Genomic DNA, 19042 nt, shown 5'->3' with positions numbered 1-19042 from the left:
ATCTCTTATGCTGGATTTGGGATCATTGTGGCCATGACAGCATCCCTGGTCACCTTCCCAGTCTGAACAGAAAGTTTGCTACCTAGAAACAGATGCCCACTCAAACCCCTCCAGGGACTGGAAGTTCAACTTGAAGACCACAATATGCTTGGGGTAGGAGGTGGGGTTGGGGACTCCATCAACAGTAGGAGGGACCTAGGTGCTTGTTGACAGTGAGCGGGAGGGGCTGGTGCCAAGGGCTAGTTCAGAAAAATCCCCTGGCTTGTCGAGTTCCAGGAAAGTGATCGCTTCCCTCCTCCCCCATGGCCTGTGGTTAAGATCATGCCTCAGAGCCTTTGGGGACCCAGCTCAGCTCCCAGATTTCACCGCTGTACCCCCTCTGTGCCTGGCCTGTAGCCAAGCCCTTTGACTGAGTCACACTAGCTGGAGACTTGTCTGGCCTCTGCAGGACTCCATCACCAGAAATGAAGGTGGCCTGGGTCTCATTATCAGGGGCTAAGCAGGGTCCCTGTGTTGTAAATGCAGAACAGCAGCGCACACATGCACACCACTCGAGGTGTTTCATTTGGTCTGTGTGGCAGGTTTGAAACTTTGAAGCCCTTGCCAGAATTGAAAAATCAGGTGATTTCACATTAAAATGGGGTTTCCTAGTCTGTCTTGAACAGGAAGTCTTCTGAGGTTGAGTGGCACTGTCCCCTCTGGCCAGGGCTCAGGTTCACCCTACGCCAAATCCTCTGTATGCCAGGCCCCTTGGTCAGTGAGTGCTGGGAGGCAGCTCTGGCATCCATCTCTCTGAAGACTGAAGCAGGAGGATGGCAAATTCAAGGGCAGCCTGGGTAACTGCACACGACCTTTCTCAAATACAAGTCTGGGGACACATCTCAGTCGTAAAGCACTTAAGATAAATGAGGCCCTAGATTCAACACCCAATGCCAGCAAAAAGAGGAAACACACAAGTGCGGTGTGACTTCTAGTCAAACTGTCCCTAATCCCCTTCTCATGAGCCATTCTCCCGTATATCACAACTTGTCTAAGCTCCCACTGTCACTCTCACGCTACCACCCTTCAGAGACCCCCACAGAGGAAGAGAGTGTGGGATACCTTTGGCCCAGCCTGGGTGACAGTGGCATATTCGTGGGACCTAGACTGCTTTTGATAAGGGGCATTGCCACACTGTCTGGGCTCATGGATGGAGAGGATACCAGAGGAGTTCAGAGCTGCTTTCCGCAGCAAGCCCACCCCTGTCCTTCCGCAGGGCACCTGTCAGAGCTTAGGGCATTATCTGACCAAAGTCACTTCTCACCATCTAGAAGGTGACACCATTTTCCTCAGTCTTCTGGTTAGGGATAGCTCCAGGCCTTGGACCCTCTCTGACTTTAGATTTAGAGTAGACTCTGGACTGATGTCAGGGTGAGAGCCCTTCAAGGTGGCAAGCCTAGAAACCATGGTAGCAGGAGATGTACTGGCACTATCTCCCTCCCCATTTGGCCTCCTGTCAAGTCAAGGTGAACCTTCAGCATTCTGGACCCAGACACAACTTGGCTCTCTTCTCAAGGCCTAGAGTCAGGCCCGTGCCAGCTGTTGGCTGTTAGTTCTGGGTGCTATGACCCCATTTCCCTGCCCATCCTGAGCAGTGGGCAGCAGGATGCTCCTGCCTGGCAGAGATGTTCAAATGGTTCTGCCCAAGGCAAGGAGGACTGGCCTGACCTGTCAGTGGAGCTATCCCTGCCCTCTATGACTTCCTGTTGCTGCCACCCAGCACCTGAGTCAAGGGGCAGGACGAGGGGCAGGGCGAGGGAAGCCTAGCCAGTCTTCAGGAGGTGGTTTTGAGAGCTGGTAAACTTTCAGTGCCCCAATGGAATTCATCGGGTTCTTGTCATGTTCTCTCCTGTGCAGTACAGCAGAAGGCCATAGAGACGTTCCCCCCCCCCCTCCAGATCACTTGCTCCCCATCTCTGCTTCAGTCCTGTGTTCCTTTGGTTCCCGATTTTCCCAGCCTTTCCTTTCTAGTCTCTGTGACCCATCTCAGTGCCATCCTGCTCCTACCCTGCTTTGTCTAAAGCACACCACACACCTGGGCATGGTAGGACAGTTTGCCTAAGCATGTATAAGGCCCTGAATTCTGTCCCCAGTGTCACAAAACAAACAAGCAGTAATCACCACCTTCTAATTGTTTGTCACCTACTTGGGACAGAACTCCTGATTCACCGAGCCCTGTTTCAACTGACTCCACCTACCTGAGTCTCAGTCATCACCCTCATTGCCCAGGTCACCACACACATCACCTTCCCTACCCTCCAAAGCCTTAAGTTCATACTCGCTACCAGCCCTTTGCACACAATGCTCTTCTTGTCTGGAACACTATCCCCTGTGATATTTGACTTTGATATTTACCTGGCACTAGAATTGAAGAAACACCCCTCCCCAATGGTCCAGCCAAAACCAACTAGCCCCGCCTACTACTACACAGCATCGCTTCTTTCATGTTTAATTATGGGATTGTGTCTGCCTTGTGCACCAGGCAACTCTGTGCCTTGAGGGTTAGTATGGGGTCTGTAGCACCCTCCTTTATTCCTACCAGCAGGTGAGCTGAGGACTGAGCACAGATTAGTTCCTTAAGGGAATGAAGAAATACTTATAAATAAATGAATAAGTAAAGCCATGTGGAAGGTGTAAGGGCTCTAGTGTTAACTCCAGTATTGTAGGTGACCCTGAGCCACCTACAGCCTTATCCCTTTCTTGCCTTCCACTGTCTGTGGTCGACAGGGGTCAGGCTAAGTGGAGACGGGCATCAGTGAGGCCAGCTCACCCTGCCATCCTGAGGTAATTAAGGCCTGTGTTACTCACAGGTTACCAACTTAGGGTTCTCCAAGAAAGTGTGGAGGCACTTGGGGGCCCCACCCAGCTCTCCACCCACTCTGTGGTAACTGGAAGAACACTAGTAGTCAGGGGAGGAGGGAACTGGACAGCTGACCCAGAAGGGACCACAAGAGGGATGGAACTCTGGGAGTGTGGCAGAAACCACGACCAGAAGCAAGTGATGAATTCTCACAGTCAGGCATGGCACGCGCTCTTAATCCCAGCACTTGGGAGGCAGAGGAGAAGGATCTCTGAGTTCAAGGCCAGCCAGGGCTACACAGAGAAACCCTGTCTCAAGGAACAAAAACAAAACAAATAAAAAAGAAATGGAAAAACAAGGCAAAAAGAAGTTCTCCTGTTCTCCCGGGTACTTCTTCCCCAGTAGGAGGAACTGCAAGGTGGAGCTCTTGGGCCAGGGACCTGCACGTGAAGGCCTCCAGGGTCCAGGGAGGGAGGCAGGAGTTCTTGGGCTGAAGTTGTAGTGTCAGGGGCTCCCAGCCCTCTGCCTTCCCAGATACCACTCCCTCCCACCATGACCTCACCTCAGGAATGTCCTTCCTACTGGCCTGGTCTGTAGCTACCAGGACTCTAGGGAAGCCCAGCAGCTTCAGGGGCCCTTCTCCCCATTGTCTGGTCCAGCTGGGCACATGGAGGGCCGTCTGTGCCTCTAAAGTGTAGGATGATGAGTGGGTGGTAGCACCCCATCCCTGGAGTGGCTAGAGTGGACCCTACTGTGCCTAGGTTGCAGGGTCCCTGGTCGAGCATCTACCCCCTTAATCTCCTTGGCTGTGCTGGTCTCACTAGGCTGACTGAAGCATTCTAAGACATTATGTATATATGAGCTTCTCATGAATGCCTGAGGCAGAGGTCAGGCTTGAGTTCCCAATACCCAGGGCCATTGCAAGCTCTGCAGGGAAGCAAAACAACTGAATGTGTGTGGGCGGGCGGGAGGGGCTTAGTATAGGGGCAACCAGGAGAAGAGTTTGAGGATTCTGGGGGCCAACCAGATGCAGCTAAAAGGATCAAGTTACTGGTACCTTCTAGGTCCCTGATCTGATGTCACAGGTTGGCAGCCTTCCTGCCATCCCTGACCTACCGGCTCACTGGCCCTCTCTCCCCAGGTCTCTGATACCCCTGCTGGATCCAGACTCCGGGCTATTGGTTCTGGCAGGAAAGGTGAGCAAAAAGCTGAATCGCCCCACCCACTGCCCTCCAGGGGCACTACTGAGAATCTTGTCCCTGTGCTGTTTTCTTCCTTGCTGTCCCTTGAAAGAGCAATTGAAAACAGTGCAGCCCCGTCCTGTGCCATCTTCACCTAAGCAGCCAAGTTGATATGACCTCTAGATGGTCCTCAGGAGGATAAGACCACATGCTGGCTTGCTGTTGGCATGCCATAAATGCCGATGTATGCCCTTGGTGCTCACCACACAACGCAATGAGCAAGTGAGGGAAAGTCTGCCAAGGCGCGGCTCAGCACCCAGTAGGATCCAGGTTCCTAGGTGGTTTGCTGCAGCCTGTAGCCTATGGTCAGGTGGGACTTAGGCTCTGTGTGTTTCAGGGTGAGAGTCAGCTGTCCTGCTATGAGGTGACGTCACAGCAGCCTGCGCTGAACCCAGGTGAGTCCTTGCTCTCCCTTCCACCCCGCCACTGGCTTTCTTCCCTCTCTGACCTTCCCCTATGGTGTCTTTGGCAGTGACGCAGTGTATTCTGGAGAGTGTACTGCGAGGGGCAGCCCTTGTCCCCCGGCGAGCACTGGCTGTTATGAGTTGTGAGGTGCTTCAAGTCCTGCAGCTGAGTGACACAGCCATCATACCCATCAGCCACCATGTACCCCGAAAAGTGAGAGGGGCCTGGACAAGGGATTGGGGACCTAGAGGATTTGGGCCTCACTAACTGACTACCTGTCTCTCACCAGGCTGTGGAGTTCCATGAGGACCTGTTTCCTGACACAGCTGGCTCTGTGCCTGCTTCTGATGCCCACACCTGGTGGGCTGGGGACAATCAGCAGGTAGGGCCAAGCCTGGCTCATGCTCCTCCTCTTATCCCCTGGTCTCAGCAATGCCTGGGAGGTCACATTTGGTTCTCAACTTCATGTCCACCCTTCCAAGGGTCTCCTTCACATCTGGCAGCATGTACCCCCATCAATGCTCTCCCCCCAGGTACAGAAGGTCAGCCTCAACCCAGCCTACCAGCCCCACCCCAGCTTCACTTCCTCCCTGGTGCCCACTATGGAACCACCCCAAGACGTGGCCCAGCCTGCACAGACGCCCAGAGCTGACACAGACCCAAGTGTAAGTACCAGTTCACCTCCCCACAGCTAATAGGACACCACAGTAGGGTGCTGAAGCGGTTCTGTTCACCTGCCAAATAGCCTCCATGATCCTCTCTAGCTGTCAGGCATGGCAGAGATGGAGGAGTGCTGCAGCACAGTAAAGAACTGAGCATCGTCTTCCAAGCTGAGCAGGTGTTAAAGAAACAGGGCTGGCTGGGCAGTGGTGGCGCACACCTTTAATCCGAGCACTCGGGAGGCAGAGGCAGGTGGATCTCTGTGAGTTCCAGGTCAGCCTGAACTACAGAGTGAGTTCTAGGACAGCCAGGGCTACACAGAGAGACCCTGTCTTGAAAAACAAACAAACAAACAAAAAGAAGCAGGGTTCTTGAAATGCTAGCAGCTGTAACTCTTGACATAGTCTCCCACAAACTGGAAGGCAGGAGCAGCCACCCCTGTCCCCTTGGCCTAAAGCTCATTCCCTCTTTTGATGCCACCTGACTCATAACTCAGCAGGGTCATGCCCAGCCTACTGTCCGGAAGCCCAGAGGAGCCACGAGCAGTGGCTCAAGGAGTTGGCCAGCTGTCCCCTTTCTGCTTGGTTATACACCCAGGGACCACTGGCTGACCAAGTCCTTCCCTCTAGGAGGGCTTCTCTTCCCCTCCCAGCTCACTGATCTCCCCCTCCACGCCATCCAGTCTGGGGCCTTCACTCTCCAGCACCAGCGGCATCGGTACCAGCCCCAGTCAGCGGTCACTCCAGAGTCTTCTGGGTAAGCTGCTCAGCGCAGGACCCTGTCTGCCCCAGTCCTAGCCCCGACCCTGAGGACAGACCTTGCGTAGACTAACCCAGGCTCCTGCTGCTAGGACTACTGCTTTCCTGGCCAGAGAGGAACATGGGCAAGCTTTTTTGGACAAGTTGTATATGCCAACCCCACAGAGGCCTGCCTGGGCCCACACCAGGCTCCTCCCAGTGATGAGGACAGCGGGTGGCCAAGACTAGGTGCAGATGCACAGATGCAGTATCCCCACCATTGACTGTGTCCCTACCACCCCCAGGCCCCAGTTCTAAATTCCGCCATGCTCAGGGCACCGTCCTCCACCGAGACAGCCACATCACCAACCTTAAGGGACTCAACCTCACGACCCCTGGCGAGAGCGACGGCTTCTGCGCTAACCAACTGCGTGTAGCAGTGCCCCTGCTCAGCAGTGGCGGGCAGGTGGCTGTGCTTGAGGTAAGGGCCCTGTGGCAGTGCCCCTGCTCAGCAGTGGCGGGCAGGTGGCAGTGCTTCAGGTCCCTATAGTAGGCAAGAACAGGACACTAAGGGTCTACCCCAACTCACTGAGCACAGACCATGCATCAGGCACCTGCCCAGCGTACCCTCTAACCAGCTCAGCTGCCTCATGTGGTAGGTGCCATTCTTATTCCCATTTTTCAGATGAGAGTGAAGAAGTTCAGAGAGGTGTAGTGATCTGACCTGGTCACACAGCTTCGTAAGTGGAGTAGGATTCAAACCCAAGCAACCCTGAGCCCCAAGCCTGAGCTCCTTCCACCCTTCCACCCTTACACGCTGCTGTGCCCTCACTTTCTGGGGCCTCACAGCGGGCACTTGGGGCTCAGCACAAGTTGTCCAAGGCAGAGAGCTTGGGCCACCCAGCAGCGGGGGCATATGTCATTCTGTTGGAGAAGGTGGGCTCAAGCACCTGTTTTCCTGGGACGGGCTCTCTTGCCTGGTTCTGATGTGCATTGGGGTGGGGGTTCCTCTTACAGCTACAGAAGCCAGGCCGCCTGCCTGACACAGCATTGCCCACACTGCAGAATGGGACAGCTGTAATGGATCTGGCCTGGGACCCCTTTGACCCACACCGTCTTGCTGTGGGTAAGGAGCCTGGGTATCCAGAGTTGAGAAGGTTCCAGGCCATGAGTGGGCAGGAAAGCCAGCTATCTCCAGCTCTGCAGTGAAGATATACTCCTTTTTCCACAGCTGGGGAGGATGCTCGGATCCGACTATGGCGAGTGCCCCCGGGGGGCCTTGAGAATGTTCTCACCACACCTGAGACTGTGCTCACAGGTTAGAGGGCCCTGATAAAGCCAGGTGGGGCAATGACTTCCCAGGGCTGACTCAGCATCACCTTCGGGTCCTCTCTAGGCCACACAGAAAAGATCTACTCTCTGCGTTTCCATCCCCTGGCTGCTGACATACTGGCTTCCACTTCCTATGACCTGACCATTCGCATCTGGGACCTTCAGGCTGGAACTGAGCAGCTGAGGCTGCAGGGCCATCAGGACCAGGTAGGACAGCTGCAGGGGCAGGGGCAGGGGCCCAGCCCTGAGAGGAGAGGCCACCATTTATGCCCTTGTTTGTCCCCAGATCTTTAGCTTGGCCTGGAGTCCAGATGGACAGAAGCTGGCCACTGTGTGCAAGGATGGGCACATACGGGTGTATGAACCCCGGAGCAGCCTTGTACCCCTACAGGTGAGCGTGCATGGTCTAGGACAGGGACAAATGCAAGGCCTATAAGCGTTTGAGCAACCTGCAGATGCACATGCATGGTCTGGGGGTTGGGGAACCTCAGAGTCTACACACCAATCAGCAGCCCTATGCCCCTGCAAGTAAGCATGTAGGAGCTGGGGGAAAGGGCCCAGGGTCTGTGAGCCCTGGAGCAGCTCTGCATCCCTATAAGTGAGCACCTTTGAGCTAAAAGTGTCCCCCTATCCATTTGGAGGGGGCTTTGACTGAGTTTTGTGTGATGTATCTCTACAGGAAGGTCCGGGACCTGAAGGTGGCCGCGGAGCCCGCATTGTCTGGGTGTGTGATGGTCGTTGTTTGCTGGTATCTGGTTTTGACAGGTGAGGACTTAGGGACCACCATCCCTAGGCTTTATCAATTTACCTGATTTCCTTTTTTTCCAAGGTCACAACATCTGTCAACCAGGCGTGATAGAGTACACTTTAAATCCCAGCATAGGATCTCTGAATTTGAGGAGTTCAAGGACAACCAGGACTACATTAAATAGAGAGACTATGTCTCAAAATAAAACAAGAAAGTTAGGTGGTGGTGGCACACACCTTTATTTAATCCTAGCACTCGGGAGGCAGAGGCAGGCGGATCTCAGTTCGAGGCCAGCCTAGTCTACAAAGTGAGCTCCAGGACAGTCAAGACAATTACACAAAGAAACCCTGTCTTGAAAGAAAAACAAACCAAAAAGACAATAAACAAACCAACAAAAACTGCCCAGCCCTCAGTAGATGTATAGGTAAATGGATCAGTAGATGTATGCACTGGTGGATAAATAGATGCATTTGTCAGTGATTAGACAGACAGACAGATGGATAGGCAGTCGGATGGGAGAAAGTGTTGGGGAGGGAATGTGTGTTAACAGGATTCAGAGGGTGAGGCCAGGCCCAGGAACCCATGCCTGATGAAGATCAGGTAGAGCAGAGAGCACAGAGCCAGGTGTGCAGGAGAGGCCTGAGGGCTGGCATCAGGCACCATAGATGATGGAGTAGAGAGGCTCCCAAGAGAGGGATCAGAGGAGCTCATCGTTCAGGCATGAGAAGAAAGGCTGGGGTTGCTGCAGCGGAGGGTGCAAAGCACAGCGTGAGGGGAGGGGTCCAGATGGAGGTGCAGACCAGGACAGACACTGGGGTCAGAGTTGTATGGAGGACAAGCTGGGAGGCAAGGGGAGGCCCCATCCAGGCCACGTCTAAGGGCTGGACTCTTCTCCCCTTGGACTGCTGGCCCCTAGGCTTTCCAGCCCAGACAGGAAGAGGGTCTCTGTGGGAGTTGTTGCCCTACCCCAGGCTTCTTAAGGATCTGTTCTACCCCTAACTCCCTGGCAGCCGAAGTGAACGCCAGCTGCAGTTGTACATGGCTGATGCCCTAGCAGACGGCCCCTCAGCAGTGCTGGGTCTCGATGTAGCTCCCTCAACCCTGCTTCCAAGCTATGACCCTGATACTGGCCTGGTGCTTCTCACTGGCAAGGTTGGCTGGGATGGACTGGCTGGGTGTGGGGCAGGGCAGGGCAGGGTCTGGTGTAGCTGGCTGCTTCCCTTCCATACCCCACCTCTGTCCTCCAGGGTGATACCCGTGTGTTCCTGTATGAGGTGCTCCCAGAGGCCCCTTTCTTCTTGGAGTGCAACAGCTTCACATCATCTGACCCTCACAAGGTGATGTCTTTTACTTTCTGTCCCCAAGTTGGACTGCGAGCGTCCCATGCCCCCTTGTGGTCATGTGCAGAAGTGCAGGAGCCAATGGGGGTCAAGGGAATCTAGAGAGCTATGCCCAGTAGCAGGTTTAGCTGACCGGAATAATCTGAGAGTTTTGAGAGCTGGCTTATATTCAGCCATTACTAAAAATTAAACTATATAAGGTTAAGTTACATGAACCAGGCACGATGACACAAACCTGTCATCCCGGCACTCTGGAGGTCATGAGTTGTGACAACCTGGCTGCTATAGTAAAACTCTGCTTCAATCAAGCAAAGAAATCCAAGGGAACAAATTCTGTTTCATTGCTTGCTTACCTTAATGTGGTATGCACATGAATTAAACTCATGCAGGGGACCTGTCCCACAGTGGCTTGTGACATACTACTATAAGTACTGCTTAAAGTGGGACATGGTGGGACCAGTGATACATGTCTGGTCTTTTCCCCCCTTATAAACTAGTTGTTCCCACTGGCAGCACACCACTGCTGTCTTAATTACTGTTCTATTGCTGTGAAGAGACACCATGACCAAGGCAGCTAAGAAAAGAAATCATTAATTGTAGACTTGCTTATTACTGTTTCAGAGGGCGAGTCCATGACCATTAAGGCAGGGGGGTGGCAGCAGGCAGAGAGAGGGAGAGCTAACTGTGGAATAGCAAGAGTTTTTAAAAGCCTAAAGTCCATCCCTAGTAACATACCTCCTAATCCTTCCTAAATAGTGCTATCACCAGAGGACCAAGCATTCAAATATGTGAGCCTATGGGGACCATTCTCATTCAGACCACTGCAGCTACCGAAGGACAGGCCGTGGTCCTCAGGCCTAAGTGAGGACCACCCTAGGGTGCCCTGTATCCAATTAGGAGCTCTTGGCTCTACTTTCTACTACCTCATTCCTCCTAGGGCTTTGTCCTTCTGCCCAAGACGGAGTGTGACATTCGGGAAGTGGAGTTTGCCCGATGCCTGCGGTTACGCCAGACCTCCCTGGAGCCTGTTGCCTTCCGGCTGCCCCGAGTCAGGGTGAGTTTGGGTCAAAGACTCAATCTCCTCCTTTTGTGGCTGACCAGGGACCCAGTTATTTAGGTTCTTATCTGTTCTTTCATCCAAAGCTCCCCACTGTCTAGTTTTGGGGAACATCTACTTCTATATTCTACTGAAATTTTGCAAAGCATGTGATTGTCAGTGTGGGTGAGGCCAGGTCTCATGGTCCCGGGCCCCTGGTCAGTGTCTCATGATAACCCCTTTTCCTCTACAGAAAGAATTCTTCCAGGATGATGTGTTCCCAGACACAGCTGTGAGCTGGGAGCCAGTACTCAAAGCCAAAGCCTGGCTGGAGGGTGCTAATGGACAGCCCCAGCTACGGAGTTTGCAACCCCCGGGCATGACCCCAGGTTGAGTAAGGGATACAATGGGGAGACAGTGGGGGAGAGGGAATCTGGACAGGAGTGGGAGAAAGGAGCAGAAGGTCCAAGTACAGTCCTCCGTTTCTGCTGCCACATAGAGACCTGGCTCACCTAAGGATGGCTGGACATGTCTCCAGACCCAGTCTCTGAACCCCTGGAGGGAAGTCCCGTGGTTTATGTTTTATCCTAGTACACATGCATATCTAAACACACACACACACACACACACACACACACACACATGTTGTATACTCAACACATGGACTTTTTTTTGAGTCTGTGTGACAGCTCTGGCTGTCCAAGAACTCTATTTGTAGACCAGGCTGGCCTTGAACTCACAGATCCTCCTGCCTCTGCCCACCACTACCTGACTCACATGCATACTCTTACAAATATAAATTTTCGGCAGTGAACAGGGTCTTTGATACTTGTTAATGCCACCTCTCTGATCTCTGCCAGAGAATCTCCTGGGAGTTGATTCTAAACAGAGCCTTCTTTGATGCTTGTCCTTGCTCCACCCCAGTGAGCCAAGCCCCCCGTGAAGCCCCTGCCCGAAGAGCCCCATCCTCAGCACAGTACTTGGAAGAGAAGTCTGATGAACAAAAAAAGGAAGAGGTGGGCATGGGAGAGGGCTGTGCTGTGCAGACATGGGAGACAGGGCTGTGCTGTGCTGTGCTGTGCAGACATGGGAGACAGGGCTGTGCTGTGCTGTGCAGACATGGGAGACAGGGATGTGCTGTGCTGTGCTGTGCAGACATGGGAGACAGGGATGTGCTGTGCTGTGCTGTGCAGACATGGGAGACAGGGATGTGCTGTGCTGTGCAGACATGGGAGACAGGGCTGTGCTGTGCTGTGCAGACATGGGAGACAGGGCTGTGCTGTGCTTTGCAGTGTCCTCCATGTGCTGGGTTCCTGCCAGGTCACCAGCCCCAACCCAGATGGCAGGACAAGCCATGTGTCACACTTGTTTCCACACTAGACTTTGGGGAGGGGTCATGCCCAGGACCTGCTGCTATCCCCAAGGCACAGGAAGCCAGGGAGGGCAGTGAGGCACACACATTTTAGACAGCCCTTGTCCAGCCAAAGTTAAAGATTGGTGACCTAAGCCTATGGTGATTCTGGTGCACATGAGGAGACAGCAGCTCCTGTATCCGGTACCACACTGCAGTCTCTTGTCCCTGACACTTTTACTGTCTTTGCATCTTCTACAATGCAAACCCATCAACCTTACCAGGGTTCTAACCGAAATGACTCTTTTTCAGCATTATTGGTGTTAAAATGGGGTTTTAAGCTGTTACGGTCAGGGAGTCATTTCTTTCAGTGCCTCCCCATCTCCCTTCACAGCTGCTTAATGCTATGGTGGCGAAGCTGGGGAACAGAGAGGACCCACTGCCCCAGGACTCCTTTGAAGGGGTGGATGAAGACGAGTGGGTGAGTGACAGCTGGCCCCAGCTTCCCTGTTCCTCCTGTAAATGCCGTGGCACCCTCCCTCCCTGGGCCCTCTTAACTCCTGCCTCCGGGTTTCTCGCCCCAGGACTAGCCTGCACACTAGGCACCCCTGGCCTCAGCTGCCACTGCCACCTGCTAGGACCACCTGCTGCCCTCCACACCGTGCATCTCTGCAAACTGGACAGTGCTGCTCTGGCCCTGGCAGGCACATGGAGCCCAGGAGCCCTGGGTTTCCTGCAGGCCCCAGGCACTTCCACTGCTGCTGGGCCCACTGCTCCTCTGCCCTCTGGGGCCGGCTGCTTGTCCCAGCTGCCTGTTAGCATGTGACACCAGTGGGTGGGAAATGGGTGTCAGTAGCATGTCTCTGGGCCAACCCCGATGCCTCGTCTCTCCTGGTCTCTCTGCTGGCTTCATCTAACATCGTCAGTTACCACATGCCAACCTGTCTTGCCTGCTGCCCCAGATCCAGTCAAGAACATTGGGGGCTGGTCCCCCGCCAGGCTGCTGGGAGCAGCTTTATCCTCAGGGGCCTACGACCATTTGTCCTGCTTCCCTTGGCTTGAGGCCAGGAGAAAGGGTCTTGTGGAGCTAACAGCTTCATTACAGTGATGTGAACCCCACAACCAGCCTATCCATGCTCTGGATGTTTTCATCAATTAAACTTTTCTAAGTTGGTGCCTCTCGTGCTGGTCTCTGGGAGTCTAGAAAGAAGGGGACAGAATATGAGTGAGAGAACTTGGTTCTGGGCTCCTCCATACTGGCTTTACTTTGCTCCATTTACTTTGTAATGATCAGCTGATCATAGCGTTGTCCTAGGGAACCAGGCCGTGCAGAGGAAAGCAGCTATGAGGAAAGCTGTGAACTGCCTCGGGCAGGACGGTGTGTCAGGGCAAGGAGCCGAGAGCAGATGCTTGTGTTCTTTGAAACTGAAAACTAAGACCTGAAGGAGCCAAGAGCAAACAAAAGGAAGTTGAGCGGTGTACCAGGGTAAGACAGAGTTTGGAGAGCTAGAGGGAGAAAGGAAAGAATGGGCAGTGGGCTAGAGCAGGGGTTCTCAATCTGTGGGTCACTTAAGCCCATTGGAAACACAGATATTTTACATCGTGATTCGCAACAGTAGTAAATTATGGTTACAAAGCAGCAACAAAAATGATTTTATGGTTGAGCCACCACAACATGAGGAACTGTATTAAAGGTCACAGCATTAGGAAGGTTGAGAACCACTGCTCTGGAGGAATCTGACTTAAATCCATTCACCAAACACCTAAAAGTGTCCATGGCATGCCAGACAGCCTTCCAGGCTTGATAGCTAAGAGTAAACATAAATGTTCCGGCCACTGAGAGTTCATACTCTAGTGGGAAGGCATAGCAATAAATGATGAAGATAAAAATATTAAATTATTTAAATTCATTATTTATTAAATTAATTATTGGATTATTTTACAAAAGGAATTATGTCGTAGAGCAGTGGTTCTCAACCTTCCTAATGCTGTGACCCTTTAATACAGTTCCTCGTGTTATGGAGACCCCAACCATAAAATTATTTTTGTTGCTACTTCATAACTGTAATTTTGTTACTGTTATGAATTGCAATGTAAGTATTTTTGGAGAAAGAGGTTTACTAAGGGAGTTTCGACGCACAGGTTGAAAACCGCTGTTGTAGAGGATGAGAGCTTCAAGAAAAAAAATAGAGCAAATGGAGCATGAAGGGATAAAGCAGTCACAAGAGACCGCATTTAGTTCTGATTCTATAGGATGTCCAGAGCAAACATGGACACAGTTTGCAGAGTAGGGAAGGGGCTGCGGGTGGAAATGGCCTGAATGAGGGCGGTGGCGATGGCAGAACTGAATTGTGCACTCAAAAAGTGGAACTGTTTGGTGTGTGGATTATGAACAGACCAGAGAAGATCTTGTTAGAACCTGCAGAGAAGAGATATTCCTCTGCAAGCCAATCAGAGAAACTTAAATAAAAAACAAATCTGGCAGCATGATCAACTTGAACATAAAGATTCCATAACCAGCTAGGTGGCGGTGCACGCCTCTTATCCCGGCAGGAGGCCGAGGTCAGCAGATCTCTTGAGTTCAAGGCCAGACTGGTCTACAGAGTTCCAGGACTGCAGAGAGCAACCCTATCTCGACACCACTGCCCCCCAGAAAAAGGATTCCAGAACCATCAGAAAATAAAATAAACATCTGTTGTTTAAAGCACACCCTAGACCCTCCAAAGCAGAACAGCGTGGTGGGCGCATTAGTGTTGTAGGGGAACTTGATGGACCTCACTGAGAAGATGGCTTTGGATTACATACTTGAGGTGAGTGGGGACAAACCTGAAGGCTATCTAGGAAAGAGTTTCACAAGCAGGAGAAATCTGCAATTAAACCTACTTTGAAGTACCTAGTTTTCTTAAGTATTTCAGAGAATTTGACATCCATTCCTATATTACATTGGCTTATTTCATATGATGGCTTCTTCCTAAATATTTTGGGAAAGTGAAGGAACGAAGCTTGGTGCACGAGTACCCACCGAAGGTCTAGAGCCGACCGTTGCTCGTCCAGTAGTCTTCTGACCCCGAGGCAGGCTCCGCCCACAGTCACCGTGACTTCCGTCTGAGTCCCGCCCCTGGAACTGCGCCGCGGCATCGCGCAAGCGCTCTCCGGTCTCCTTTGACCTCTGACCCACCGGCCGCGCAGGAGCTGGTCCCACGGTGTCGGGAAGCGGCACCTGTGCCCTGAGGTGGAGCGGCCACCATGGTGAGGCTCGGGAAGGGAGTTCGAGTCAGAGTCGTGAGCTGCCCGCGTACCCCACAGGAAGCAATGTCTGAGCCGTGTCGCGGGGTCGCAGACCGTTGACGCCCGGGCGGGGACTACCGCGGGCCTGGGAACCGAGGCTCGGCCGGCAGGAAGCCCCCGGCCAAGTCCTGCCTCGGAGTCCGCTGCCTCGGCGTCCGCGAGCCCCTGTGGGCGGTGGGAGGAGGGGATTGGAGGGTGGGCCGGATCCTGACTGGCAGGACCCGGCGTTGTCTGTGATGTCGCTCGGTTTTTAACCGCGTTTGACAGTTGGCTCGTCCAAGGAATTGGTAGACCTGGGACCTGAGCTGAAATCGAGACCTGGTGGCTGAGTGTTTGTGGGAACCATGCAGGTCACCTGTGCAACCTTTAAAAGGCAGGTTCTTGAGGTTTGGCCGAGTGATTGGAAGGGTTGTTTGTTCCCTTATCTGTTTATTTACTTATTTGAGACAGGGTATCACTGTGTATGAGGCTGTGGCTGTCCACGTACGTTCTGTGTAGTAGGTCAGGCTGGTCTTAAACTCATCTCATTGAGATCCACCTGCCTCTGCCTCCGGCTCTCCAGTGCTGGACATTAAAGTTGTGCGCCACCACCCCCGGCTGGGGAGAGCCTGTTCTTTATTGGAAGGTGGCAGTTAACTGCTTTCAGTTGCTTTATGTAGATTGTTATTTAATCTTTCTCAGTTTGTCCCCGTTTTTACACTTAAAAGACCTGAAGCTCTGAGAATTTAACTTTTCCAGGAAGTTAAGTCTCCTTTCACGGAAGGTTCAGAACCTGGTTTGGGTCCCAGTTTTTGCTCATGTTCTGAGACTACACATGTCCCACCGTATAGTTCCTGCCTTGTAATTGGGTTACCGACATCTAGTGGGACTTGTGTCGATTCCCTGTGGAACTGGGTCTTTATCACATGTCCTCCACATTCAACTTTGAACTTCTCTCAGGTGGTCATGGTGGCTTACACTTGCAAACCCAGCACTTGGGAGGCTTAGGAAGGACGGTCAAGAGTTCGGAACCAGTGTGGACTCCATGAGTTCCAGGGCAGCCTGCATACTTTAGTAAGGAGGGCTGAGGGTATAGCTCAGTGTTAGAGAGCTTGCCGCCACAGGAGAGGCCTTTGATTCAATGCTCAGGACTCTTCCAAAAGAAGCAAAGAAAAGTTCTGTGGGAAGGTGTATGTGGGAGGAGCCTAGAAATTTTCACCTGGGAGTCCGGTTATAGTGTATTTTGCCAAGCCCTGAAGGGTGTTGAAGATTTTTGGTTTGGGGCATTGTCTTGCTCTGTAACTCAGGCTAGCTTCAAACTCTAGGTACCCTCCTGCCCCAGGCTTCCGAGTGTTGGAGTTAGAGGTTTGCGCCACATCGTGCCTGGGCAGTGTTGAGCCTTGGCCATATGTAGAAAGGAGAGTATTCATAGTGAAGGAACTCAGAGCAGTGGAGACATTAAGCATTAAAGAAGCAAGAGAGCTTACCTAGAAGTAAAGAGTGCAGCTGCAATGGGGGGGGGGGGGTAAGAGGGAGAGAATCCAGAGACCAAGGCTGGCTGGGGTCAGAGGTGGGAGGAGGAAATGAATTTGAATCGTGTGGGAACTGGGCAGCCACCTTAACTCAGCAATGGTGACATGGAAACCCTGCCTGGGGAACGAAGCCTTGGCCAAGCAGAGTTAAGAATGACTTGGTTAAAGTATTGGTTCATGGACAGTCATGCTCTTTCTTAGAACGAGCACTCTTACCTGCTGAACCATCTTCTTGGGCCATCCATTTGTCTGGGTTTTATTATGAGATCCAGGCTCATGCGCACCCTACCTGGGCCTCCCCACTCTGCACACCACAGACCTTTAGTGATTTTGTTGTTGTGTTGTATTCATGGACAGATTCCAAGTCCTAGGACTAGAAGTCTTGGGAGAGTTAGGATGGATCTATTTCCCTGGTAATATGAACGCTGGCCCGATGGTCCCAAAAGCAGAGAGGAGCCATCAGCCTTGGCGTGGACTAAACTGGTAGCAGTCTGGGACTGACTGTATTGTGCACTAACTCTCAAGCCAGTTTCTTCCCAAAGTCAGCGTCAGTTTCATCCCCTATAGCCTTTCAAATCTACCTCTGGGCAGGCCAGCGAATTTAGAGCCACCCAAGGAAGTTTAGAGAAGTTAGCCCTTAGATCATCCCCACATCTCCAAGCTGTTCGTTTTGCCCACAGGCCAAGTACCTGGCCCAGATCATTGTGATGGGTGTGCAGGTGGTGGGCAGAGCCTTTGCCCGGGCCCTGAGGCAGGAGTTTGCAGGTAAGACTCTCCCTGAATGCTGGGAGCCCTGCCCAGTTTAGATTTCCCTGTGGGTTGTGTCAGTTGTGAATGAAGGGACCTCTTTTGGATAAAGTTCTGTGGCTTAGATGCTGGAGTACTCATGGGAGGAGGCGGTGCCAGATTTTGAGACATTCCTATATACAGGAAAGGTTTGTTTTCAGTTTGGCCTGGCTAGCACAAGTGTCCAGGGCGGATGGGCCCCCGTGGCAGTCCATTTTGGTAAATAAAGTAAGATAGTACCATTTTCTGTCTGCTTTCACGGAGAGCTGAGTAATTGGCTGCAAAGTTAAAATATTTATTATCTGGCACCTGAAGAGAAAGTTTGCTGGCTTTTGACTTTAAGGTCACCAAAGGAAAGCAGTCCCCCAGGTGGTGGTCTGGGTGCCAGCTAGGCCAGTTGTGGGGCTCCGACACCAGCTACTGTTCCTCCCTTAGTCCTACTATAGTCCCCACAGTAGCTTAAAGCTCTCAAATTTGCTAGGCCTCTGGGACAAGGAACGGGGGGGGAGGGGACAAGGTTATCTTGTGGTCTAGATTGGGGGACCAAGAGCCTAGTTTGACCCCATCTTACCCTTCTGTGTGGAATGTTTGCCTCTCCCCTCCAAAAAGAAGCCAATACTAAAGAAAAGCTGCTCCCGGGTCGGGGGGGAAGCTCTGGGCCACCAAGGGGGCTAAGCAGTCACCCATGTATCCACAGCAAGCCAGGCAGCTGCTGATGCTCGGGGTCGTGCTGGGCACCAGTCTGCAGCTGCATCCAACCTCTCTGGCCTCAGCCTCCAGGAGGCCCAGCAGATTCTCAACATCTCTAAGCTGAACCCTGAGGAGGTCCAGAAGGTGAGGCCTCTCATGGGTCATGGGATTGTGTTGCATGGGCAATCAGAGGAGGGTGGGTGTGGAAGCTCTGACCACAGCCAGTGAGAGACTGGCTGTGCAAGTAGAGACACACAGCTAGCTGTAGCAGCTGAGCCATTCCCACAGGGTTACCTGTATCCTTTGGACACAGCAGCTTCCTACATGACATGTGGGTCAGAGGTCAGGCCCTTTAACTTCTCTTGCCATCAGCCTTCCCTGATGTCACTGTCTCATCTCCGCAGAATTATGAACACCTCTTTAAAGTGAACGATAAATCCGTGGGTGGCTCCTTCTACTTGCAGTCAAAGGTGAGTGCTTTTAACTCTATGAGGAAAGGAAGCCATAGGCTTCCCCTTCCACCTTAGAGTGCTACTTAAGTTGCTTGAATCTTGGCAGTCTACTGTCCTCTAGGGAAGTTGTTAGGGCCTGGGACAGGAAGGGGAAAGGCCCTTGGTTCAGGCAAAGAGCAGAGATTGCCAGAGCCTGATCTTCCTCCTCCTAGGTTGTCCGTGCAAAGGAACGCCTAGATGAGGAACTCCGAATACAAGCCCAGGAAGACAGAAAGAAAGGGCAGATGCCCAAAACGTGACTGCTGGGCACACTCCACCCCACCCCACCCATTGCCTCATAATTTATAGCTTGGTAATAAATGTCTTTCCATGTTTCTCCAGTGCTTATATTCCTATTTGAGAAGGTCGCTCACTTCCTATTTGGGGCTGTGAAAGAGTCAGGGGGCAGCAGCTTTGACAGCCTGGTGGGTGAAATGTTGGTATACAGCCACATACCCACTTTAGAAGCCTGGCCAGGATCTGTCAGAGGCTTTGTTCCCTCCTGTGTGTTCTACCACACAGTCCTGAGGAGACCAAGGGTCTGCCATGCTTTCCTTCAAGATAAAGAACCCCCAGCCTCAGAACTC

The 19042-nt window shown here is 52.5% G+C and overlaps 2 protein-coding genes across 3 annotated transcripts in view; both read left to right on the top strand.

The window, feature by feature from the left end:
* LOC119813390 (coronin-7) overlaps positions 1 to 12863 on the top strand; it is a 53111-nt gene extending 40248 nt beyond the window's left edge. For both annotated transcript variants that reach the window (XM_038328691.2, XM_038328692.2), the window contains exons 10-28: positions 3981 to 4035; positions 4418 to 4475; positions 4553 to 4698; positions 4775 to 4867; positions 5019 to 5150; positions 5775 to 5901; positions 6188 to 6363; positions 6900 to 7008; positions 7114 to 7200; positions 7279 to 7421; positions 7501 to 7605; positions 7894 to 7979; positions 8973 to 9114; positions 9210 to 9299; positions 10240 to 10356; positions 10592 to 10727; positions 11263 to 11354; positions 12084 to 12170; positions 12274 to 12863. In XM_038328691.2, coding sequence (XP_038184619.1) covers positions 3981 to 4035; positions 4418 to 4475; positions 4553 to 4698; positions 4775 to 4867; positions 5019 to 5150; positions 5775 to 5901; positions 6188 to 6363; positions 6900 to 7008; positions 7114 to 7200; positions 7279 to 7421; positions 7501 to 7605; positions 7894 to 7979; positions 8973 to 9114; positions 9210 to 9299; positions 10240 to 10356; positions 10592 to 10727; positions 11263 to 11354; positions 12084 to 12170; positions 12274 to 12279 — 1987 coding nt within the window. In that variant the 3' untranslated portion in view covers positions 12280 to 12863. The remainder of the gene's footprint in view (positions 1 to 3980; positions 4036 to 4417; positions 4476 to 4552; positions 4699 to 4774; positions 4868 to 5018; positions 5151 to 5774; positions 5902 to 6187; positions 6364 to 6899; positions 7009 to 7113; positions 7201 to 7278; positions 7422 to 7500; positions 7606 to 7893; positions 7980 to 8972; positions 9115 to 9209; positions 9300 to 10239; positions 10357 to 10591; positions 10728 to 11262; positions 11355 to 12083; positions 12171 to 12273) is intronic.
* Positions 12864 to 14789: 1926 nt separating this feature from the next.
* On the top strand, positions 14790 to 18791 carry Pam16 (presequence translocase associated motor 16). The gene is made up of 5 exons (XM_038328697.2): positions 14790 to 14938; positions 17169 to 17253; positions 17972 to 18108; positions 18369 to 18434; positions 18629 to 18791. Exons 1-5 carry the CDS (start codon positions 14936 to 14938, stop codon positions 18713 to 18715), a joined length of 378 nt encoding a protein of 125 aa, XP_038184625.1. The 5' UTR covers positions 14790 to 14935; the 3' UTR covers positions 18716 to 18791.
* The last annotated feature ends 251 nt before the right edge of the window (positions 18792 to 19042 follow it).

This window comes from Arvicola amphibius, chromosome 4 (genome assembly GCF_903992535.2).
Source record: "Arvicola amphibius chromosome 4, mArvAmp1.2, whole genome shotgun sequence".
Classification (NCBI taxonomy): Eukaryota; Metazoa; Chordata; class Mammalia; order Rodentia; family Cricetidae; genus Arvicola; species Arvicola amphibius.
The sequence above is the reverse complement of the archived record's forward strand: the minus strand, read 5'-3'. Positions and strand labels throughout refer to the sequence as shown.